The 26,615-nt window shown below is 41.2% G+C and overlaps 1 protein-coding gene across 7 annotated transcripts in view; it reads right to left on the bottom strand.

Moving 5' to 3' along the window:
• cacna1ba (calcium channel, voltage-dependent, N type, alpha 1B subunit, a) overlaps nt 1-26,615 on the bottom strand; it is a 775,969-nt gene that overhangs the window by 480,257 nt on the left and 269,097 nt on the right. For all 7 annotated transcript variants that reach the window (XR_013492059.1, XM_078170996.1, XM_078170991.1 and 4 more), the window contains one exon: nt 19,198-19,301. Coding sequence is in view for 6 of the 7 variants with exons in the window: in XM_078170996.1 (XP_078027122.1) it covers nt 19,198-19,301 (104 nt within the window). In the remaining variant the exon portion in view is untranslated. The remainder of the gene's footprint in view (nt 1-19,197; nt 19,302-26,615) is intronic.

The following is a 26,615-nucleotide window of genomic DNA, read 5'->3' as shown; positions in this document are numbered from 1 at the left end:
AGTCCAGTTACAATACGAAAAATAATCGCCCAGTACCCATCTCCTGTGGTGCTGTCCCCGTGTCAAACACAGACTGCAGTCCTCTATTCCTCATCTTCCATTCGGCAAAAGTTCAGTCACTGTGTCTGCTGTGTGAACTGTGTGAAGAAGGAAGAGAAGAAAAAGAAAAAAAAACACTTAAAGTTATCCTTATTCCGCGCTCGATATTAACCGTTCTTGCTCAGAAAGTCCTCTGCTTCCCGTGGGCTTTTGAAGGAGCGTTCCTCCCCGTTGAAGGTGAAGCACAAGCTGGCTGGGTAGCGCATCTGGAACCGTAGTCCTCTCTGGATGAGGCGTTCACATACCCCGTTGAACTGACGCCGGGCTTCCCTCACCTGGGCTGACAGGTCCTGTCAGATGTAAATCCTGTCGCCCTGGTAGGTGACCTCGCCTTTCTCTCGGACAGCGGCAAGGATCCGTTGTTTGTCACTAAAATTGTGCAACTTAATTATAACAGGTCAGTTATAATTTTTCTTCGGCGGGCCTAAGGCTCTGTGTGCCTGGTCAATTTTAATCGAGCCTCGCTTCGTCTCCAGACCCAGCGTGTCTGGAAGCCAGGTCCCAAAAAACCTGACAGCCTGATTCCCCTCCTGTTCTCGCTGTCCTCGGCTCGGTCGGTTAAAATCTTCACTCTCTGTTCAAGTTCAGCCAGCTTGTTTTCCAGAGTGGTTGTGCGGTCCTCGCCATCAGAGATGTGGTTCTCGGTCTCAGTAATTCGCTTTGTGTTGTCTTCGACGCGGCTGCTTAGATTGTCCAGAATAGAGTGCAGCTCGGAAAACTTCTGCTCCATGAGAGCGCCAATCTTTTCAGTAACAGTTTTGGAAACCGTGTCAGCCACGCTTTCCTCAAACGACATGCTGTCGCCATCATCCATGCTAGCCTCTGTGTTAGCTGTGAGCGGCTTTTTTGCTTCAGGGCGAGCTCTACGCGATGTCTCTCGTGGATTAGTATTCCCTTTAGTGCCGGACATGTTCCCCAACAAAAGTAGCCAAAATAATTCAGGTTTAGTCCGTCAAAAATGAAATTTATCGGCTGAGGAAGCGGGAAGTCGACAAAAGCGATCCTCTCAGTCCGAATGCATCACGTGACCCCCCTCGTAAACACTTTCTATTTCAATTTTATCTATCATGATTTGAATCTTCTTATTGACTTTATGATTTCCAAAGATTACATATTTGGTTTTATTTACATTCAATGACAATTTATTGACACTGAACCAACGTTTCAAAATATCTAATTCTGTTTCCACTGTATCCAGCAGCCGTTCAAGGTTTTTACCAGAAAAAAACAAGTTAGTATCGTCTGCAAACAGGACAAAATTTAACAATTTGGACACATTACAAATATCATTTATGTACAATATGAATAATTTTGGACCCAGTACCGATCCTTGTGGAACCCCACATACAACCTGCAGCAGGTCAGACTTGTTATTGTGAATTTGAACATATTGATGTCTATTTTCAAGGTAGTTATTTATCCATTTATGTGCTATCCCTCTTATTCCATATTTTTCTAACTTGTTCATTAAAAATCTATGATCAGTTGTGTCGAATGCTTTTTTTTAGGTCAATGAAAATGCCAACTGTTTATTCTTTATTGTCTATTGCTGTGGATATTTGTTCTATGAGATCTATGACTGCCATCGTAGTGGATCGGTTTGATCTAAAGCCGTATTGATGCTCACCAAGTATGTTGTGCTTTTCAAGGAAGTGATTGAGTCTGTCTGCAAAAACTTTTTCTAAAATTTTTGAGAACTGTGGTAATAAGGATATTGGTCGATAATTTGAAAAGGCATGTCTGTCTCCATTTTTGTAGATGGGAATGACCTTTGCTATTTTCATTTGATCTGGAAATATGCCTGTTTGAAGTGACTGATTGAAGATATAAGTTAGTGGATTTACTATGCTATTGATAATATATTTTACTAAATTCATATCACTATCATTATAATCAGTGGATTTTTTGTTTTTAAATTTATTAACAACAGTTATTATTTCAAGTTCATCGACTCTTTTCAGAAAAACAGAATTTAAATTTACCTTAACAGTGTTCTCATTTACATCCTCTTTAGTTTTGGGATCAACAATTTCTTTGGCTAAGTTATACCCAACATTGACAAAATATTCATTAAATTTATTAGCAGTATCTTTTGTTTTTATATTGACAGATTGAGTATTGATGTTAAAGTAATCAGGATAGTCAGGTTTAACTGCTTCCCCTTTAATTATGTGATTCAACACCTTCCAAGTACCTCGAATATCATTTCTATTCTGAATTAATTGCTTATTATAACAACCCTTTTTCTGTTGTCTCATTATGCTGGTCAATTTGTTTCTGTATTTCTTATATTTAGCCTCTGCCCCTTTAGTTATAGAATTTATAAAGTGCTTGTACAAAAGGTTTTTCTTTTTACAAGCATTTTCTAAACCCTTGGTAATCCAAGGCTTATCTACATATTTATTTGTCTTAACAGATCTTAAAAGGCAATATTTATCATACAAAGCAGTAAAGATTGACAGAAATTCATTGTAAGCTTTGTTGGGATCCGTTTTTGAATAAACCTCAGTCCATCTTTGATTTCTTAGCTCCTTGTTAAGATCCTCAATAGATTCGGGTGTTTTTTGCAGAATCATCTTGACATTATTGGAAATTCTCTGTTTTGTCCATAAATTTTTTTTTAATATCACAAACACAGGAAGGTGGTCACTAATGCCATTTATAAGCAGTCCACTTAAAACTCTATCCCCAATCTCATTTGTAAAAATATTATCAATTAATGTTGCTGTGTCACTTGTTATTCTTGTTGGCTTCAGTATAGTGGGAAAAAGACTTAAGCTTTGCATGGTATCTATAAAACTCCCATTCAGTTTCTCATTCTTTAACAAGTCTACATTAAAATCCCCACAAATAAAGATAATCTTATTGTCATTCTTTCTGTCATACAGTTCAAGCATTTTGTCACTGAATTTTTCAAGACACGATCCAGGAGTTCTATAGACACAACTTATGATTATATTCTTCGTTTTCACCATATTAATTTCAATAGTAACACATTCCATAATATCTTCTATCGTAGTTGACATTGTTTCAATGATGTTACAATTAATTTCATTGTTCACAAATAGGGCAACACCACCACCTTTTTTGTTTTCTCTGTTAGTTGTAAAAAGCACATAGCCCTCCAGCACAACATCCACTTCCTTTTCCTCACTGAGTCATGTCTCTGAGACAGCAATTACACTAAACTTGAACTGTTTTAGATAATCCTTAATTTTAGAAAAATTGCAAAAAAGACTTGCTATTGAAATGTATAATTGAAAGTGAACCGTCCATTATTATATTACTTTTAAATTGTTCATCTGTATAATAATCACAGTTATGAATGGTGTCATTATAAAAATGATTTTCAGGATCAATATCATTTTCCATTTCATACTGTTTGTGTTCCATGAAGTCAGCAGTTTGCAAATTCAAATCTACGACGTAGTCTTCATCATGTAGATAGTTACTCACATAGTCTGATGATCCAGGGTCTCCAATGTCACAGTTCATGTCTTTAAATAGAAATTCCGAGTTTTCATCCTCCATTGAAGTCATTCAGCAGTCAAGACAAATATATCCACACACATTACACACGTCCTGTAGCTACTTGATTCCATACTTTCACTGAGGCCTCCTGTTCCATAGGACAGGGCAAGTTATGTTTTATATCGGTCATTGTCTGTATGGATCCAAGTCATTCATGCCTCTCACTGTGATGACTTTTGCGGTCTCCGGAGGTCCATTCAGCCGAAACATCACTTTACAATTCCTCGTCCAAGTGGCTTGTATTTTTTTCTGTTTCTTCAGAATGCGTGCCTGCCAGGCGATGTCTGCATTCTTTTTTGTTAAGTGTTCATTGATGTAAACTCCCGTCCCGGACAATTTCCTCGCTTGTTTCAACAAGTCAATTTTGCTTTTCCGGTTAGCAAAGCGGACTATAATGGTCGGCTTTGCTTTGCTGTCCTTACGGTAAAGCGTGTGGCAAGCCGAAATGTCACCACTGTTGACCGTAATGTTTTGTTTTTCCATAAATTGAATGAGTTGTTTTTCCAGAGTCTGCAACTCACGTATAGGTGCATCCTCACCTTTATCTATGTCAGACGCAGCTCATGCGTAAGTTTGGTGCTTGGTCTCAAGTCCGGTTATAATTACATCATCTATGAAGGTATATTGTTCCAGATCATCAATTCTTTTTTCCAAATCTCTGATCTTTTTATCCTTTTCCTTTATGAGAGTTTTGAGCTGTTTCACTTCATCTATAAGTTCAACCAGCTTTGTGTGTTTGGCCAGTTTGCTTATTTCCTCAGTCATAAAGTTCAAGGAATTTTTGATGTCCTCCATTTCCTCCTCAATCACGGTGCCCTGTCTGTGCTTTGGTGGCATTTTGTCTAAATTACAATGGTTCATTTCTTAGATATTAATAGTTTTCTTTGTTCTTACTGGAGCTGCTCAGACTGCATACCGACGACGCCGACGCATGCGTGTGTGTGTCCACCTGACAACTAGTCTAGTGTTGATAGTTACTAGACTAGTAACTTCATAAATACATTTCAAGGAGGAAACTTAACTCACCAAAAGTCCCCAAGAGGCTTTTTGTCCTTCACCTTTGCAGAGACTAATCCCCTAAACGCTAAATTGGAGCGAGACCTTGAAGACAGTGTAAGGGAATTAATATTGTGGTGTCTAGTTTCGCAGACCGGGCGAGACGGAGGCGCAGCGCACCTGCGCTTCGCCAACTGGGTGTGGCCAGGCGGATTTTGCAAGTTTGGCACACCGTGCACGCTGGCGCAGCTACTCCTCTTTCCCACCTCCGTCCCTTCTACCTGCGCAAGTCAGAAAGAAGGAGGAGAGAAGGCGTGGAGTGGGTTTTACACAGCCAATTCACATCACACCAATCGAATGAGCCCCTCTCCTCGCCCTTAAATGCAACGTGCGAAGGCGTCATGAGAGTTTACTCAATTCGCCATGGCAGAAGAGAGCAGCAGCGTCAGGCAGCCAAACTTCTCCCAGGAGGAAACTGATGTTTTGGTCCGGGAGGTCCAAGCACGCAGTGTCCGAATATACGGAACTGCGAGCAGACCTCCACGGGCTGATGATGCAAAGGTAGCCTGGGAGGAGGTCACCATAATTGTAAATCAATGTTGCGTTTCTCTCGTGCGCGCGCTCTGTCTTTCTCTTTTTCTCTCTTTCTCTCTCGCGGTCTCACTCTGTTTCTTTTCTTTTGACTTTTCTAAGATGACAGATGCTGAATATATACCCCCTATCTGATGCTGTGGCTGTTTGTGGTTGGCTGAGAGGGATGGGAACTCATTAGTTGCAGCTGTGTTAATCAAATCAGGTTGGGTTTCCATTACGCGTGCCAAACGGTGCCAATCCTTTGATCTGACATCAGATGTGACGGGACAGTCGATATAGAGATACATTTATGTGCTGATTGCAGATAGCTGCATTGAATAGTGGTTATTGTGGGTATTTATTGCATCGTTAATGTGCCTGACATTCTGGGGACCTGCCTGTGAGGTTTTGGTGACGTGTGCGCACTGTCTGCCGGTCAGCCAATCTGCCACTACACCGGCTGCGCTCCGCCTGCACTGACAGTAGAACTGGTTTCAGCTGGCAAGCTTTTAGCACACCTTCGGCGAAGCCTTTTGGCACAAAACTGTCACTGCGCCAAGCTGGATCTGTCGACACCTCCCTCTGCTGCACCGCCACACCCATCTCAGCACACCTCGGTCTGCCAAACTACCAAACTGAGCGCGCCTTGGGTTGTGCTGCTCGAAACTAGCTCTGCGTGGGGTTCGCCACCCTGCGCCACCCTGCGCCACCCTGCGCCGCGCCGGGAAACTAGAGGCCTGTATGTGAGGAAGCACTATCCATCTCATGTAACAGCTGTCATGACCTTTTGAATTCCAACATTATCCACTGAACCTATTTTACACCACAAAGACTCTATATCATAAATTAATCAATTCTGGATCTTTCTCCTAGATGCAAACCAGAGACAAGTAACCTTATTCACATATTCTGGAAATGTAATAGATTAATACATTACTGGGATTCCAAATGTATTCATTTATTTTCCTTAACTGCTTGTTGGGATTCACAAGACCACAGATGATTTGTCATTTGTTAAAATCTAAACTGTACATGTGAGGGCTTTTCTTCTCTGAATACTCTTTGTTCTTCAAACAAAGACAGCTATTTGACACTCATCTCCACAGGGGGTCACCTCACACCTCCAAGTGAGACCAGTCGTCAAACTTGATTGGACAGTACTGTTACAGTGACATGCCCCTCTGTGATTTCACTGTAACAAACTCTAAGATAAGTCATGCATTCTCTCAGAGTCTTCCTTTTTTCGGCTGGGCCTGGACCAGCCCAGATGCTCTCTTACTCGGGAGCTGCCGAGCAGCTTACACCTCTTTCCCCTGAGCTGTGGACCGGCCTAGAGGTGCCCAGACAGGCCTCCTTTTTCTCCTGGACACTGTCCAACTCAGTCATTGCCCCAAACCACTAAAGGGAAGACCATTGCGCACAGGCTCTCTAAACCTGAACCAGAGAAGTTAGAGGTAATTTTCCAGCGACAAGGAGAACCAAGTTTAATTAGCACCCCAGCATCTAACTCTGCAAGGACCCCAAGTGACCAGCTTCCTTGGATCTACACCTTTGGAACAAGGACACAGCAAAGACTGCATCTGGAACCACAGCTCTTTCCCACCTTCCTCTGCCAGCTAACAAAACAGCACACTACAAAGCGACTCTTTCTTCCATCTCAGCCTCTCAGATATCTGCACTGCTCTTGGATTTTTTTGTGTACCAACCTTGTCAAAATCCCCCCAACCAATAGAATGAACCAAAAGTAACTTGTTTTAAGACAATTTTCACTTGTTTCAAGCACATTTTCAATTGAAATAAATAGAAATAACAAACTTGCTCCACTGACAGATTTTTCTAATTATTTTTCAAGTGAAAAACTAAAACTAAAAACAAGTTACTTTTAGGTGTGATTTGTTTTGACTAGAAATGAGACATTTTGACTAGAAATAAGACATATTCTTGGTGTGATTTTGAGTTTTTGCAGTGATGCAGTCTGACATTTTGAGACAGTCAATCTACCTGTACATTAATGCTGTGAATGGACTTCCTATTCACATAGTCTCCTTCATTTTGTGAGGGAGCAATGATGGGAATGTGGGTTCCATCAATGCACCCTATCACACCGGGAAATCCTAAAAGAAATTAAAATGACTAATCCCAGTCTGAGGTTGCAGCACCATGTCATTAACTGAATATGATTTATAATTATTTATAATCATAAATTTTAACTGATTTCTACATCATTCACCTGCAATCCTGTGGAACTCCTCCTTGATGACCCTCACAGGTTTATGTCCAGGGAACACAACAAAAGAGTTTAATAGACGTTTCAGAGCTAGGGACACTTTTCTCACAGCTCTGCAGACAGTGGCCTTACTGATATTTTCTGCATCTCCGATATTATACAGGAAACTCCCGTTTGCAAAAAACGAAGAGCAACACAAAGAATCTGGTAGATGAAAGTGCACGTCCATGGTTGGTGACGTTGGTTATGTAATGATGGATGAGGTTATGGATATAAATGATGGACTGTGATGTGAAACAGTACCGTTCAAAAAGAAAATGTTCTGGAAATGATAATACGTCAATTCTGGGCCTGTGAATAATCTCCCGACGAATGCGTAACTCCCTCTTCAGTAACACTGCCTCTTTGTCCACAGGGTCCTCCAAGAACGGACATGCCATGGTCGAAAAAAGTAGATTTAGAACTAAAACACACTTTAGGATCCAACTTTACCTTGAGGACAGATGATCAAACTCGCTGACACTAAATGAATGAATGAATGAATCACACTGCGTGTGTGGCGTAAGAGGGAGGAGGCAGCTAGAAACTCGAGGTTCATTGAAGAAAACCTGCTCCCGACCAGGTTTTTTACAGCCGTTACAACCGTTCAATTCATTTTCAACATGTGGTAATGTGTTTTTCCGAGCCGTCTTTAAAAGCACCATGAGTAGGCGGCGCCAGGCGCATACACACGCTGTCATGTTGTGATCAGAATCAATGGCACACAGATGAGAGGTGTGCTGCTGGACAGTGCCGCTGTGTTAACTATGTTCAGCAAACCAGCCAGCAAGAAGGAATAACCCTTGCACAGTTTCTTCCAAACAAACCGTGTAAGTTGAGTAATGCTGTTGCATGTAGAAATGTCAGCTAAATGATGACTAATTAATAGATGCCAATGTATCAAGTTAAGCTAGTTAACAAGAATACTAATGTTATTGTTACCTATGTTAAATCGCTTGCTAGCTAGTTTCATGCTAGGAGTAAAACCACTCCTCCTTAATAAGAACTTGTGCTCACTATTGCTTTGCACATATTTTTTTAATCTTTATTGCCGCAATATAAAGAGCAGGGTCAGTGAGGAGACAGTGGACCAGAGGCCAGCAAGGATGATCATGCAGGGTCTTCACAGGTGAGAAGAGATTATAACTGGCTGAGAGAAAATATCTAGAGCATAAAAGTGACTTTGCGATCAATTTCCACAGCTATGTCACCACTACTATTCTTAATCCTATGATAAATTTTGCTTTGCACATTTATTATCTATATTATTGCAATAGATAGAAGAGAGACAGGGAGAAACCAGGCAGGTATCAGGACAGGGACCTGACAGCAGCACCAATTATCAGCCCAAGGCTTCACAGGTAAGGACAAATTATAACTGGCTAAGGAAATGTCTATAGGATAAGAGTGACTCTAAGATTAATTTTCACAGCTATTTCAGAACTAATCTTATTTATACTCTAAAATGTTTTTGTCTGTATTGCAATAGCAATACTACTGCATTATTTGTGTTTTTAAAGGCAGCAGGTATAGGTCATGCCATTTTTCTTTATCTTGATTAATTTTGCACATCTGTGCTGTCATATTTGATGTGTGCACGTAAAAAAATCAAAGCTACATTGCATCCCCCTTGTTAAAAATTAACAATTCGACCACTGAATATACTCTTCCAAAGCACAGATCAACCCACTCAAACAAACAAAAAACATTTTACTCAGTCAGATAAGATTTCTAAATGCTGGATGCTACACTGTTTTGTGCATTATTTGGGTAAATAAAATAGTTCTATTATTCATACCCCAGCCTACTGTTTATTATGATCTAAGACTGTGGGACATTTAAAAAAAATGTAATTTCAGTGTGCCACCCTTCCACAGTCTGTGCCCCTAGCTTGCCCCCTCCAAGAAAAAAATTCTAGACACGCCCCTGCTCTCTCTCTCTCTCTCTCTCTCTCTCTCACACACACACACACCCACACACATATACTCACCAAGCTTGTATATAGTTGTTAGTTATGATTTGTGTGTTTTGGTTTTGCTTTACTCACTTTATGAATAAATGTAATTCTTTGGAATTATACCTGCTGTCTGTTTAATGTTGCACAAGAGTGAATGAATAGTCAACCTCTGTTGCATCAAGAACTCTGAAATCCTTCAGGCTTTACTGTTAATTTTGGTTATGGTTATTAATTTAATTATTAATCAAAAATTCTAAACTAATAGTTAAGTGTATTTTATGACACTGATGGGCTCTAGTTTCGTAGACCGGGCGAGGCGGAGGCGCAGCGCACCTGCGCTTCGCCAACTCGGTGTGGCTAGGCGGTTTTTGCAAGTTTGGCACACCGTGCGTCTGGCACAGCTACTCCGCGCTGCGCTGGGAAACTAGAGCCCGATATCTTTAACTGGCTATCATTTTTCCCCTGACAGGAGTGGTGCCCCACGAGGTGATTGTTGATTAAGTCACATTATTTAACATAATTATTATTAATTATTTCCGATAGCCAATTTACAACAGTAATGGTGTCCCCTTGTTGAGGCCTAATATTGTTGTTCCCAACATAATTGGTGCCTCCGTGTGATGCCTAGTAGTGTTGCACGGTATACCGGTACTAAAACAGTACCGTGGTACTAGAGTATTCCAAACGGTACTATACTGCATTTGGAAAATACCGGTACTTTGAGATTTATTCAATTCATTAATTTAGTTAATTTATTTTACTCATTTATGCACACAAACGCCTTTCTTATTCCTACTGGAGCACAGATTGCACAAGTGGTGTGTATGACAACATCTGTATCAACATTCGCAGCTGGCGCACGTGAAAAAAGACAAGAGAAAGTCTGCCTCGCAAAGGGAGACAACGAGATAACACCAACTTGGTGAAACATTTGAGCAACCAAACCGTGACGTCTGTACCGAGGTACTTACAGAACCATGATTTTTTTGGTACTGTTACTGTAATGGGTTTGGATTGGACCCAATAGCAGGACAAAGACAGGCAGGTATCGTTGGTAACAAACTTAATTAGCACACGTCCAGCAAACAATGGCAGTAGGCAAAACAGTCTGTCTCCTGGCCGCTGGCCTTTAACAGTCTTTAGTGGGGATTGGAGGTTAGGCTCAGCCGAACCAAACCAGGACACTGGTGAGTAATGTCCGTAAAACTCAGTCTTGTACTCACTCAGTGAAGGAATAATCAGAGTCACAGAACTGCAGGAAGCCACAGAGGAGACGGGAGTAACACTCACTCTGTAGAGCTGAATCAGGTAATCACCGGATAGCCAAGGGAGCAGACAGGCAGAACCCAGAAAGGGACAGGCAAGGATCGTGGTCGGGGACGGAAGGCTGAGGTGATTTCCAGGAGATCGGTAAGGCAGGATAGTCGGAGGCAAGCAGGGTCGTAACCGGGAGATCAGGCAGAGAAACGCTGGAGAGTCTGGTGCAAGCATCGAGAACAATCTGGCAATGAATGAGTGTGGAGCAGGGGCTTAAATGCAGCCAGAGCAGTGCAGAGAGCACAGGTGAGAGGAGTTGGCTTGATGAGAGGGGTGTGTCTGATTGGCAGATTGAAGCAGGCAGGTGCAGAGTGGTGAGGCAGAGATGAACTGTGACAGTTACACCCCTACTATTTATTGTTCTAAAGCTTTGTAGCCAAAAGGACTTTTCCTTAGGAAAAGTACCGAAAAGTATCGAAAAGTATCGAAATTCATATTGGTATGGGTACCGAAACAAAGATTTTGGTATCGTGACAACACTAATGCCTAGAAATGTTGATCCCAACATAATTGATGCCTTCATGTGACGCCCAATTTATGTTCCTAACATAATTGGTGCCCCGTAGTGAGGCGTAGTACTGTTGACATTCATTCATATTGTGCAATATTAATATCAACGTACATGACTGATATTTGATTTCATTCTTAGACTACTCAAAAGTCTTACATTGTGTAAGTACATTGTGGTGCAATTATTTCATTCATAAAGATAAAGCAATTTGAGAGACATTGTGAAACTGATTTCATTCTTAGACTACCCAAAAGTCTTACATTGTGTAAGTACATTGTAGTGCAATTATTTCATTCATAAAGATAAAGCAATTTGAGAGACATTGTGAAACTGATCACCGCTATCTTAAGCCCTCATAGTGACTAGAGTTTGCTTGCTGCCAGTTTTTCAAGTTGACCTACCCTGTAGAAACTTGTAAGATTTTGGTTTAGCATTTAAATACGACGTATTCAATGCAGCCTGGTCAAGCTGTCAAAATTTGCAGTTGATTGTATTGTTCCTATTCTCCTTTGTAATTCATCACAGCATGCCACTGTCCTTGTGAAACCTAGAGAGCTTACGTGAGAACTGTCTGTTACTGCCAAGCATTTCAGCCTAAGGCCCGGTTAAGACGACAACGTGTTCTCTAAAAACGGAAAAGTCTGTCCTTTGCGTTTTAAAAAACGTATGCGTTTATATGATGACATTATTGAAACGATCTCCGTTCACACGGAGCCGCACAATCTACTGTAGGCTATATCTATCTGACCACTGATGACATGTTTAGCCGCATGTCATCATTTAATCGCTGGCTGTCCAGGTGGTGTCCAGCAAACGATGTGGGTTTCGTTAATAATTGGCAAACTTTCTGGGGAAAACCTGGTCTGATTAGGAGAGACGGCATTCATCCCACTTTGGATGGAGCTGCTCTCATATCTAGAAACCTGGCAAAGTTTATTAGTAATTCAAAACCGTGACAACCCAGAGTTGAGATCAGGACTCAGAGACACAGTCCTATATGCTTCTCTGAGCTTTTAGTGCAGTTACCCACCCATAGTTCTATACAAACAGTGTCTGTCCCCCGACCACCTAAATTATCTAAATCTAAAATGAAGCAAAGAGGAGTTGTGCATAACAACCTCATGAAAATTAAAACCTCTTCTGTGACAGAAAGACAAAACAGGAGAATTAAATGCGGACTGTTAAATATCAGGTCTTTATCATCGAAAGCAGTGTTAGTAAACAAATTAATATCAGAAAATCATATTGATTTACTCAGCCTCACTGAAACCTGGCTGTGTCAAGATGAATATGTCAGTCTATCGATGAAGCCAGAAGAAAGTAATCAATTAACTAAACTTCATAATTGCCTGAAAGACATAAAAACCTGGATGAGCACCAATTTCCTTATGTTAAATTCAGACAAAACTGAAGTTATTGTTCTTGGCCCCAAACAACTCAGACTCTTTATCTGATGACATAGTTTCTCTAGATGGCATTGTTCTGGCTTCTAGCACTACCGTAAGAAACCTCGGAGTAATATTTGATCAAGATCTGTCTTTTTTATTCTCATTTAAAACAAACCTCACAGACTGCATTTTTTCATCTGCATAATATTGCGAAAAGTAGGCCTATCCTGACCCAAAAAGATGCAGAAAAATTGGTCCACGCTTTTGTTACCTCTAGGCTGGATTACTGTAACTCTCTATTATCAGATAGCTCTAGTAAGTCCTTAAAAACTCTCCAGCTAATTCAGAATGCAGCAGCACGTGTATAACAGGAACTAAGAAACAAGATCATATTTCTCCTGTTTTAGCTTCTCTGCACTGGCTCCCTGTAAAATCCAGAATTGAATTAAAAATCCTACTGTTAACTTATAAAGCTCTAAATGGTCAGGCTCCGTCATATCTTAGAGAGCTCATAGTGCCATATTATCCCACCAGAACACTGCGCTCTGAGAATGCAGGGTTACTCGTGGTCCCTAAAGTCCCTAAAAGTAGATCAGGAGCCAGAGCCTTCCGCTATCAGGCTCCTCTCCTGTGGAATCATCTTCCTGTTGCGGTCCGGGAGGCAGACACCGTCTCCACATTTAAGACTAGACTTAAGACTTTCCTCTTTGATAAAGCTTATAGTTAGGGCTGGCTCAGGCTTGGCTTGTACCAGCCCCTAGTTAGGCTGACTTAGGCCTAGTCTGCCGGGGGACCCCCTATAATACACCGGGCACCTTCTCTCCTTCTCTCTCTCTCTCTCTCTCTCTCTCTCTCTCTCTCTCTCTCTCTCTCTCTCTCTCTCTCTCTCTCTCTCGTGTCCTGTTCCTGCATCTTCCTAACTCAGCTATACTGCATGTCACTAACTCGGCTTCTTCTCCAGAGCCTTTGTGCTCCACTGTCTCTCAGGTTAACTTATATTGCAGCGGTGCCTGGATGGTGTGATGTGTGTGGTTGTGCTGCTGCCGTGGTCCTGCCAGGTGCCTCCTGCTGCTGCTGTTATCATTAGTCATACTTCTACTGTTATTATACACATATGATTATTGTCACATATGTATACTATCAGATATTAATATATACTTTCAACATATTGTACCACAACAGCCAGAATTATAATTATAATATTATTACTTTCATTAATGTTGCTGTAAGCTACCGTCATTACCGTCTGTCCTGCATCTCTGTCTCTCTTTCTCTCTCTCTCTCTCTCTCTCTCTCTCTCTCTCTCTCTCTCTCTCTCTCTCTCGTGTCCTGTTCCTGCATCTTCCTAACTCAGCTATACTGCATGTCACTAACTCGGCTTCTTCTCCAGAGCCTTTGTGCTCCACTGTCTCTCAGGTTAACTTATATTGCAGCGGTGCCTGGATGGTGTGATGTGTGTGGTTGTGCTGCTGCCGTGGTCCTGCCAGGTGCCTCCTGCTGCTGCTGTTATCATTAGTCATACTTCTACTGTTATTATACACATATGATTATTGTCACATATGTATACTATCAGATATTAATATATACTTTCAACATATTGTACCACAACAGCCAGAATTATAATTATAATATTATTACTTTCATTAATGTTGCTGTAAGCTACCGTCATTACCGTCTGTCCTGCATCTCTGTCTCTCTTTCTCTCTCTCTCTCTCTCTCTCTCTCTCTCTCTCTCTCTCTCTCTCTCTCTCTCTCGTGTCCTGTTCCTGCATCTTCCTAACTCAGCTATACTGCATGTCACTAACTCGGCTTCTTCTCCAGAGCCTTTGTGCTCCACTGTCTCTCAGGTTAACTTATATTGCAGCGGTGCCTGGATGGTGTGATGTGTGTGGTTGTGCTGCTGCCGTGGTCCTGCCAGGTGCCTCCTGCTGCTGCTGTTATCATTAGTCATACTTCTACTGTTATTATACACATATGATTATTGTCACATATGTATACTATCAGATATTAATATATACTTTCAACATATTGTACCACAACAGCCAGAATTATAATTATAATATTATTACTTTCATTAATGTTGCTGTAAGCTACCGTCATTACCGTCTGTCCTGCATCTCTGTCTCTCTTTCTCTCTCTCTCTCTCTCTCTCTCTCTCTCTCTCTCTCTCTCTCTCTTTCTGTCTCATTGTGACATACGGATTACTGTTAATTTATCATGTTGATCTGTTCTGTACAACATCTATTGCACGTCTGTCCGTCCTGGAAGAGGGATCCCTCCTCAGTTGCTCTTCCTGAGGTTTCTACAGTTTTTTTCCCCCGTTAAAGGTAGGGTCTGGAGGATTTTCCAGTTGCTGTTTGTAAACACACTTTAAAATTTGGCCCCTCCTATCAGGCTCAACTCTCCCGGGTGTACGGAGCCCGGAGATACGGAAGAAGGCTTCACAGAAGAGGTCCAGGCAAGGCTCGCACTGGTGCACACTCGGACACGCTCGGGCACGGCACCTGCGCTCTCTCATTGGCTGGGGAAATCTCTGCCCAGAAGTGGTCCGAGCTCACAAAAACATCAAAATACAGTTAAAGGGCAGGAGCTCTGCAAACAGAGTCACCACCACACATGAGTAGAAGCCCATAAGTGATGATTAAGCAGAATTTCGTTTGTATATGTCTATATTTTGTTTTGTCAGAAAATCCTCCAGATCCTACCTTTAAAGGTTTTTTTTGGGGGGCGTTTTTCCTTATCCACTGTGAGGGTCCTAAGGACAGAGGGATGTCCTATGCTGTAAAGCCCTGTGAGACAAATTGTGATTTGTGATATTGGGCTTTATAAATAAAATTGATTGATTGATTGATTGATTGATTGACTGGAAACGCTGTAGTATGCATGCCAGGCCAATGGGTGGCAGTGTAAATTTTCAAAGCAACAGAGATGCTGTCGTTTCCAAAAAGTTGCACTCTGGAACCCGTTTTCGAATCGTTGCGTTTTCAGGCACCCAAAATGCATCTGTCATGTAAACGATCGGCCAAAATGCAACTAAAGTTTACCGTTTTCAGTTGAAATTGTTGTCATATAAACGGGGCCTAAGTAAGAGATAGAGCATAGGAGCCACACCGTGCTACTAGCCCTGTGAAGTTTTGTACCTCGCTGTTACGATCCAAGTTCCAGTTTGAGTTAACTTGAAGAAACAACACTCTAGCTGATACTGCCACGCATTTTAGTTTGTGCATGTTGTTATCCTTGTAAGCAAATTTACAGTCGTAAATTCCTGCTCTAATCTTTCGTGCCTGTTTGTTTTGTAGCTACCCCTCCTCCATAGGAAGGTACCCCCACAGTGAAGGCCAGCACATTCTTTTGTCAGGCTAGTGTACTCACAACTTACACTTGAAGCTGTCTGCGAAGCAACACCATAGCCAACTACACATTTGACTTTTGTACTAAGACAACCTGTTTCAGCCTCACCCTCCTTTCCAGAACTAACAATGGAGAACCCCTGTTTAGAAGTTTATCTCTTCCATTGCACACAGCCTAAACCCTGGCAGTCCTGAACTCAGCAGATTGAGTCCCAGTGAGAGCAATAAAGAGAAGGCTCTGGAGAAGGAGGTAGAAACTCTAAATGCTTCTCTCCTCAATGAAGCACAGATGGCTAACAAGAAAGCCATGTGCTATTTAGATGACTTGCATTCAGCAGAGTTAGACCTCTGCTCACATAAAGAAGAACTGTTTAGGCTTAAATCAGAACATCTAGTCCCAGCACAGTCTTACAGCCAGTGTGATCCCGGCTTCTCTGATTCACACTCTTCCCTGGATGAGAGGTTAGCACCTCCTCCGCTCAGTCAGTGGAAATCTTTCCCACCAGACCCTAAGTCTTTGGGAATCAAGTCAGCTCCCCAACCTCCACCAACAGACAGAGGTAACAGTGACCTGACATCCAACGTCTCAGACACAGAAGTTGAGGAGACATGTAGTTTATCTTCTACAAGATTTTCTGTCCTATGTCCCTCTCAAACACAGATGTTTGACAGTTTCACTCGTGCAGCTTTCCAACCCCCGAGACCTGCAGTGGACAACTGTCTAGTTGACCTGCCACATGCAACCAAAAGGGAGAAGATTAAACTTTTGTGGAAGACCAGCTCTTACAAAGCTGTCCACAAGTTTTTTCAGTGCCAGCGTCCCAGTGTTAGAAATAACTACACAAAGTCCCGTCAAGCAATGACAGAGGAGTTTTCTTCTACTGCTGACGAGATAGATTCTATGGTTGCAGCCCTCCAAATCAAACATTCACGTCTTGAGAATCCTAGGGAATATTACAATTATTAATTATTTCCGATAGCCAATTTACAACATTAATGGTGTCCCCTTGGTGAGGCCTAATATTGTTGTTCCCAACATAATTGGTGCCTCTGTATGACGCCTAGAAATGTTGATCCCAACATAATTGGTGCCTTGGTGTGACGCCTAATTTACGTTCCCAACATGTTTATCTTGTTAGGGGTCACGGGCGCACCTCAGAGATCCACCTGGTTGCCTGCTCTTACACAGCCTGGAGGTGTGTTTGGGGTCATTGTCCTGTTGAAAAATAAATGATCGTCCAACTAAACGCAAACCGGATGGGATGGCATGTCGCTGCAGGATGCTGTGGTAGCCATGCTGGTTCAATGTGCCTTCAATTTTGAATAAATCCCCAACAGTGTCACCATAAAAACACCCCCACACCATCACACCTCCTCCTCCATGCTTCACAGTGGGAACCAGGCATGTGGAATCCATCTGTTCACCTTTTCTGCGTCTCACAAAGACACGGCGGTTGGAACCAAAGATCTCAAATTTGGACTCATCAGACCAAAGCACAGATTTCCACTGGTCTAATGTCCATTCCTTGTGTTTCTTGGCCCAAACAAATCTCTTCTGCTTGTTGCCTATCCTTAGCAGTGGTTTCCTAGCAGCTATTTGACCATGAAGGCCTGATTGGCACAGTCTCCTCTTAACAGTTGTTCTAGAGATGGGTCTGCTGCTAGAACTCTGTGTGGCATTCATCTGGTCTCTGATCTGAGCTGCTGTTAACTTGCCATTTCTGAGGCTGGTGACTCGGATGAACTTTTCCTCAGAAGCAGAGGTGACTCTTGGTCTTCCTTTCCTGGGTCGGTCCTCATGTGTGCCAGTTTTGTTGTAGCGCTTGATGGTTTTTGCGACTCTACTTGGGGACACATTTAAAGTTTTTGCAATTTTCCGGACTGACTGACCTTCATTTCTTAAAGTAATGATGGCCACTCGTTTTTCTTTAGTTAGCTGATTGGTTCTTGCCATAATATGAATTTTAACAGTTGTCCAATAGGGCTGTCGGCTGTGTATTAACCTGACTTCTGCACAGCACAACTGATGATCCCAACCCCATTGATAAAGCAAGAAATTCCACTAATTAACCCTGATAAGGCACACCTGTGAAGTGGAAACCATTTCAGGTGACTACCTCTTGAAGCTCATGGAGAGAATGCCAAGAGTGTGCAAAGCAGTAATCAGAGCAAAGGGTGGCTATTTTGAAGAAACTAGAATATAAAACATGTTTTCAGTTATTTCACCTTTTTTTGTTAAGTACATAACTCCACATGTGTTCATTCATAGTTTTGATGCCTTCAGTGAGAATCTACAGTGTAAATAGTCATGAAAATAAAGAAAACGCATTGAATGAGAAGGTGTGTCCAAACTTTTGGCCTGTACTGTATGTAAATGATCTGCATTGTGTAAAAGGTGCCAATTGCTCAAATTGGCCAAGCCGTCGCGGAGATACGGGCCTCCAAAGCTCAGAATAGAAACTCAGGTTCAAATGTAGTAGGTGTGTATTGGTCAGTTTGGAGTGGGAAATGGAGGAAAAAAATGAAACGGACAGTTGTATGTGTATATCCTAAACATCAGTAGGGATTTACAGAAACAAAAAATGAAAGCTATAGGATTGTACATGACAAAAATCAAATGCAAACATGGTGCAATTTTGGAGAGTTCGCCTGAAATTTCTGTACTAAAACCTCTCTAATATTGTTCTGCTTCACTTTATCAGAGTCAACCTTTGTAGAGTTAATGTTCACATATTGTACTATGATTTGATAGAGGTTTAGAGCTGCAGCTGCATCATTCCAAAGGGATACTCATCCTGAAAATGCTTTTTTTTTTTTTTTTAGGCGAACCTCAAAATATTTCATTTGTGTGTCATCTTCATTTACTCTTCACATATAACACATATACTGATATTTACACATCTTAACAAATCCCACACGTGTTCCCTTTACCATGACACCAAAAGTATTCAAATAGACCTTGTGGTTGCAGAGATATATTCATTTCATTATGGATATGCAATTTTCGAGCAGAGGCCTATAAAAAGGCTTAAGGTTTAGATGGTTAAAAGCTGCACAAATGCAATGGATTTTCATTTTGTATTATCTCAAGCAAATGCAGCCATCACGTGATCAAACAGGTCTGGTTAAGAGTCGGGTGAATCTAAGAAAAATGTAAAGAACATCTCTTGAAATGCTTCACTCAGGTTTCCCTCACAGTCTGTACTTACCCTGACAGCACACCTAGCACCAAGTTGAGCATGAAGAAGGAACCGATGATTATGAGGGGGATGAAGTATAGCCAGTTCCACGTGTTCCCTGAGGCATCGTTGGCCTAAACACACAAATACGTAGAAACAAAAACTGAATCAGAAGGATATCAGAATCATCTTTAATGATTAAGTACATGTGTACACATACATGGAGTACGTTTTTATGTTTTTTGTGCTCTCGGCATGTGCATACAGAAAAACAGATGTACAGTTAAAACAAGGACAGCAGGAGCATTGGGAGCTTAGTGGATAGTGCCGGCGCCCCATATATAGATGTGATGCCTCACTGCAGTGGTCACAAGTTCAACTCCAGCTTGCAACCCTTTGCTGCATGTTATACCCCCACTCTCTCTCTCTCTCCCCACTTCACACTGTCCTGTCCAATAAAGCCCAAAAAGCCCAAAAACATAATCATTAAAAAAAAAAAAAAGCAATGCAGAAAAATGCTGAACAACACTTGATGACTACAAACAGTAATACAGTAAAAGGAGCACAGTGCAAATAAATATGGAATTATTAAGGTAACAGGTTGCTTTATGTACAACCCCAATTCCAAAAAAGTTGGGATGCTGTGTAAAACGTAAATAAAAACAAAACGCAATGATTTACAAATCTGTTTTGACCTTTGTTTAATTGAATACAGTCCAAAGATAAGATATTTAATGTTTAAACTGAACTAAAATGAACTTTATTGTTTTTTTCAAAATACACTCATTCTGAATTTGACACCTGCAACACATCCCAAACAAGGTGGAACAGGAGCAACAGAAATGCTCATAAAACAGCAGTTTGGAACATTTCAAAGGTTAACAGGTTAACTGGCAACAGATTAAAATATCATGACTTGGTATGAAGGGGCATCCTCAAATGGCTCAGTTGCTCACAAGCAAGGATGGTCACTTGGTGAAAAACTGTGTGGACAAACAGTCAAACAGTTTGAAAACGTATCTCAATGATAGATTCAATTCAATTGTAGATTGTGAATTTCACAATCTACAATCTATAAATCATCAAAAGATTCAGAGCATCTGGAGAAAAAACTAGTATGTAATGGTCGTGACCTTTGACCCCTCAGGCAGCACTGCATTAAAAACCACCATGACTGTATAAAGGATATTACTACATGGGTTCAGGAACACTTTGGAAAACCACTGTCAGTAAACACAGTTCATCACTGCATCTACAAATGCAAGTTAAGACTCTACCATGCAAAGTGAAAGCCATAAATCAACATGAGAAACATGGTTGAGGTCTCTGAACCTGAGCTCATTTGAGATGGACTGTCACAAAGTGGAAAAGTGTGCTGTTACATTTTAAATTGTGTTTGGAAATCAAGGATGTCATGTCCTCCGGGCTAAAGAGCAAAAGGACCATCCAGGTTGTTACCAGCTCAAAGTTCAAAGCTCGCATCTGTGATGGTATGGAGGTGTGTTAGTGCCCATGGCATCATGGGTAACCTCACATCCATGAAGGCACCATGAATGCTGAAAGGTACATACAGGAGCAACATATGCTGCCATCCAGACAATGTCTTTTTCAAGAATGTCCCTGCTTATTCCAACAAGACAATGAGACGCATTCCGCACATGGGGTGACTGTGGCTTGGAGGTAGAGCGGGTTGTCCACCAATCGGAAGATCACCGCTTTGATCCCTGGCTCCCCCAGTCTGCATTTCAAAGTATCCCTGATGCTTCCATCGGTGTGTGAGTGTGTTCAAAAACTGAGTAGCAGGTGGCTACTTGTATGCCAAGTAGCCACCCGGCTGAAAAACAGACTGTGAGACTGTTCAACTCTTGAACTTTTATTGCTGCTGGTTTTAAATGCTGCTGGTCCTTTTTTATATTTTGTTTACATTTTTCTTTGTTTTATTTATGTTTTAAATTTATTTTCTTTCAACTATGCACTTAATGGGCATGTGCAATTATGGTGCTACATCCTCACACATACCTCTACACACTTATTTGTGTTGACATTGACATTTGACATTGGGATGTATATAAATTAGGGATAGTGTTTGTATTGTTTATATTGGTGTTGTATAGGGTAGCACATGTGACTTATGATTATGTATACAAGGGGTAGGAGTTAACAAGTGTAAACTTCTTCCTACTCCTTTTCAGACATGTAACACATTGTTTAGGTTTATTGCTTATGGTGTTTTAAGATCATTTTTGCATGTTTTTAATTAAATTTTGTTTGTTTCATTTGTTTGTTTTATTGTTTTTTGCACATGTTCGAAATAAAAAAAATCGTTAATTCATTCATTCATTTATGTTTTTATTTACTGATATCTACTGCAATGTTATTTTTAGTGCCTTAGTTTTTTTTTTTCTCTACTCTAGTGTTTTACTGTTTCTTTTATCTTTGTGTCCCTCACCGGGACCTGAATACAATTTTCGTTGCCTTCATGTACCAACATGTTCCGGTAATGACAATAAACTTTCTTGAATCCTTAAATCCTTGAATCCTTGGTAGCCTCGGCCACCAGTGTATGAATGTGTGTGAATGGGTAAATGTGATGTGTAGTGTAAAAAGCACTTTGAGTGGTCGGATGACTAGAAAGGTGCTATACAAATGTAGGTAGATCCATTTACGTGTTACAACAGCGTGGCATCATAGTGAAAACACAGCAATGTCGAATCGACCCCGGACTGTCGAGCAACTGAAGTCAGAAATCATACAAGAATGGGGAAGAATTTCACTTTCAAAACTTCAACAACTAGTGTCCTCAGTTCCCAAACACCTACTGAGTGTTGTTTAAGGAAACAGTTCAGAAACATTCTGAGAGTACTCTACCTGTATGTTCAAACCAGAAGCTTCCAAAGAGGTCTCTAGCAGACGCCTCAAGAAGCACGACTGTCAAAAATATTTGTGGCAGCTTTGGTCGCTCCAGTTGCTCATCACGTGAATTGTTGAATGTTCGATCGTGCTTGTCAATTTAAAGGAGCCACAAAGCGGACCACCAGCTTAAAAGCAGCGTAGTTGCTGCTTGCTGTTGTCCAGTCAAACAGCTCATAGTTGGCCTACAGAAAGTTACGTTTGGTCAATGAAAACAGAAAACGTATGTCATCCCATTCCAACCAAGCAAGGAAGACTTGCATGCTGGGGCGTCAGTGGCTTAGTGGTAGAGCAGGCGCCCCATGTACAAGGCTGTTGCTGCAGCAGCCTGGGTTCGAATCCAGCCTGTGGCCCTTTGCTGCATGTCATCCCCCTCTCTCTCTCCCTTTCACACTTACCTGCCCTGTCCATTAAAGGCAAAATGGCCAAAAAAATATCTTAAAAAAAAAAATAAATAAAGGAAGACTTGCGTGCTACGTCGCAACATTAGCCTGCAATTCTCTCCTCTATTACTATCATTACACAATTTAAAACTCACCAGACCAATCAACTACCTCCGCGACGCGGTCCCAAGCCTCATTCTTTTTATTTTGGTATCTGTAACCGAACAGCAACACATTATAAAAGGACTGTGTGGGTGCGAACGCAAGTAATAAACTTCTTTATATCCATTGTCGGAACAAGTGTGCTGTAGGAACCAAAGTTACATGGCTTGTTCTCTGGGAGCCGCTTCATCAAAGCACGTCAGCATTCAGATTGGTTGTTGCCAAACCGCGTCAGAGCTCATTACCATAAAGTTAAACTTGTTTTAACTCCCCTCCAGACCGCTCCAGTCGCTTTGGTTGCCCAAAACGCGCGGCTGATGACCAGGTCACCCCAGTCGCCCAAGACACTGGGCTCTCATTGAAAATGAATTACTTCCACCGTTTTGGAAGCTCTGGTCACTGTTGGTTTGAACGTACAGTAAGAGACCTCCTAACTTAGACTAAAAACTTTTAGTAAGGAGTCTTAGCTTAGGAGTGATTTAGGAAAGTTCTAAGAGAAATCCTGGGCAAGGAAGGGACAGAAACTTTTATCTTACTGAGAGGGTGTGGTTGACCCTGTTTCTGGGTGTGATGCTTTCTTTTAACAGATGTGATTGGTTGTCACAGACATGCCATTTTGTGGGCCTGCAAGATGTGGACATCCAGTGGACATGAAATGAACTGCATCACAGTATAGGTTTGACAGTGTTGACATTGTTAGTGTGATCACTCTGCTGATGGAAGGTTGAGACAGACAAGTCATCACGGCTGCACTGTTACATTTTTCCAGTTTTTCAAATATCTTAGTATTGTGATCATTTTATTTCTGGCGTTATCGCGTTTTTTCGTTAGGTGGGAAATGTGTGCATATCCCAAATGAGATCGACCACAAATATTCTCCCTGCACAGTCTCATCTGTAGCATTTAATTTACTCACTGTCATTTTGTGTTTAGAGACTGTTTCTCCGACCTTTGTGTGTCCACCATTTTATCCTCTACTTAAGAAACTCTTAAAGGACATGGCCACTTTACATTGAAAATACAGACAGTACTTACTGACCCTCATGCCGTCCAGTGTAGTTTTTTAATCTACAAAACTCGTTCAGGGTATAGGAGGGTAACAGCTAGCCAGCTACTTGAAGTGCATGGAACCCACATTTTGAAAATGTAATAAAACTCAGCTAATGCATTTCCAAAACGCCAGAACGGTTTGTCCGTTGTCATCCAAGTGCCCTGAAGCAGCGGCATGCAAAATTGACTTGAAAAGATGTAATTTACTCCACTTTTATTGCATCATTTCTCACCGTGGTCAGTTAGCCTGCCCTGCAGTGAATAACTTTTATCTTTACAGACCTAGTCTTAACTTTAAGGGGAAATTCTAAGAAAACGTCACAATTCTAAGAATTTTCTTAGAATTTCGTCACTAGGAGCAACTCTTAGCACTAGGAAGCTTTATGAATATGGCCCCTGGTCGCCGCACTTTACTCAGTTACACCATTACAGGAGGACGTAATGCCTTTATTGGGGACTACTTTCCTGTAACTGGATGAACTGGATGAGTACAAACTTGGTGCTCTGAGGATGTGAAGTATGAGGACAGTCTATGTGAGATGAGTCGAAAAACTATATGGTACATGATGTCAACCAATGCAACAGTGTGGCTCATTGCTGTGTTTTTCATACTCTTTGGACAACAGTGGAGCTCTATGGCACAGTGGAAAAAGAGACTGTGTATCAGGTTTTGGATAAACAATTTCCATGACATCTGACAGGAGGACAAATAGAGAATATCACCAGACACTGAATTCAAATAGATATATAATATCCTATCCAACCGTTGATTGAAGATGAAAATATTAATGAACTTAGAGGAGTTAGTTTATAGTAGTAGTAGTGGTTTTATTGAGCCATGACACATAATACAATATGTATGAGCAATATGAACAAAGTCAACAGTCTAACAGTATTAAGTAGTGACTGAAAAGTCTCAGGCAGAAACAAAAGCTTTTAAAAGCCTGTTCTTCATTTTTATCAATTTGAGCTTCAAGAATTAGAAAAAAAAGTCCATTATGCTTGAAGGACATTTCAAATCTTGAGATGATAAATATTTTCAAAGTAAAATGAGCACTTCACAATATGAAGAAACCTAATACAACATCATTACAAACTATATCTTCATCAACATTATATGCAAGATAGTGCAAGCTTAGAAACTGTCCAAAAAGTTAGAAGTATAGGATAAAAATATTCACATGATCAGGATATTCGTAAGTATGTAAAGTTATGTTTTCTATAAACAGGGAGGAGTGGAAAATAAGTTCCAAAAAATAATTTAATGTTATCACTCATCTCTTTAGGCTCCAAGAAGAATATTACCACATTCAATATATATGTATGTATATATATATATATATATATATATATATATATATATATATATATATATATATATATATATACAGTACAGGCCAAAAGTTTGGACACACCTTCTCATTCAATGCGTTTTCTTTATTTTCATGACTATTTACATTGTAGATTCTCACTGAAGGCATCAAAACTATGAATGAACACATGTGGAGTTATGTACTTAACAAAAAAAGGTGAAATAACTGAAAACATGTTTTATATTCTAGTTTCTTCAAAATAGCCACCCTTTGCTCTGATTACTGCTTTGCACACTCTTGGCATTCTCTCCATGAGCTTCAAGAGGTAGTCACCTGAAATGGTTTCCACTTCACAGGTGTGCCTTATCAGAGTTAATTAGTGGAATTTCTTGCTTTATCAATGGGGTTGGGACCATCAGTTGTGTTGTGCAGAAGTCAGGTTAATACACAGCCGACAGCCCTATTGGACAACTGTTAAAATTCATATTATGGCAAGAACCAATCAGCTAACTAAAGAAAAACGAGTGGCCATCATTACTTTAAGAAATGAAGGTCAGTCAGTCCGGAAAATTGCAAAAACTTTAAATGTGTCCCCAAGTGGAGTCGCAAAAACCATCAAGCGCTACAACCAAACTGGCACACATGAGGACCGACCCAGGAAAGGAAGACCAAGAGTCAACTCTGCTTCTGAGGATAAGTTCATCCGAGTCACCAGCCTCAGAAATGGCAAGTTAACAGCAGCTCAGATCAGAGACCAGATGAATGCCACACAGAGTTCTAGCAGCAGACCCATCTCTAGAACAACTGTTAAGAGGAGACTGCGCCAATCAGGCCTTCATGGTCAAATAGCTGCTAGGAAACCACTGCTAAGGATAGGCAACAAGCAGAAGAGATTTGTTTGGGCCAAGAAACACAAGGAATGGACATTAGACCAGTGGAAATCTGTGCTTTGGTCTGATGAGTCCAAATTTGAGATCTTTGGTTCCAACCGCCGTGTCTTTGTGAGACGCAGAAAAGGTGAACGGATGGATTCCACATGCCTGGTTCCCACTGTGAAGCATGGAGGAGGAGGTGTGATGGTGTGGGGGTGTTTTGCTGGTGACACTGTTGGGGATTTATTCAAAATTGAAGGCACACTGAATCAGCATGGCTACCACAGCATCCTGCAGCGACATGCCATCCCATCCGGTTTGCGTTTAGTTGGACGATCATTTATTTTTCAACAGGACAATGACCCCAAACACACCTCCAGGCTGTGTAAGGGCTATTTGACCAAGAAGGAGAGTGATGGAGTGCTGCGGCAGATGACCTGGCCTCCACAGTCACCGGACCTGAACCCAATCGAAATGGTTTGGGGTGAGCTGGACCGCAGAGTGAAGGCAAAGGGGCCAATAAGTGCTAAACACCTCTGGGAACTCCTTCAAGACTGTTGGAAAACCATTTCAGGTGACTACCTCTTGAAGCTCATGGAGAGAATGCCAAGAGTGTGCAAAGCAGTAATCACAGCAAAGGGTGGCTATTTTGAAGAAACTAGAATATAAAACACGTTTTCAGTTATTTCACCTTTTTTTGTTAAGTACATAACTCCACATGTGTTCATTCATAGTTTTGATGCCTTCAGTGAGAATCT

This window comes from Epinephelus lanceolatus, chromosome 9, assembly GCF_041903045.1.
Source record: "Epinephelus lanceolatus isolate andai-2023 chromosome 9, ASM4190304v1, whole genome shotgun sequence".
Lineage (NCBI taxonomy): Eukaryota > Metazoa > Chordata > Actinopteri > Perciformes > Serranidae > Epinephelus > Epinephelus lanceolatus.
This window is presented reverse-complemented; position numbering and strand designations above follow the sequence as displayed.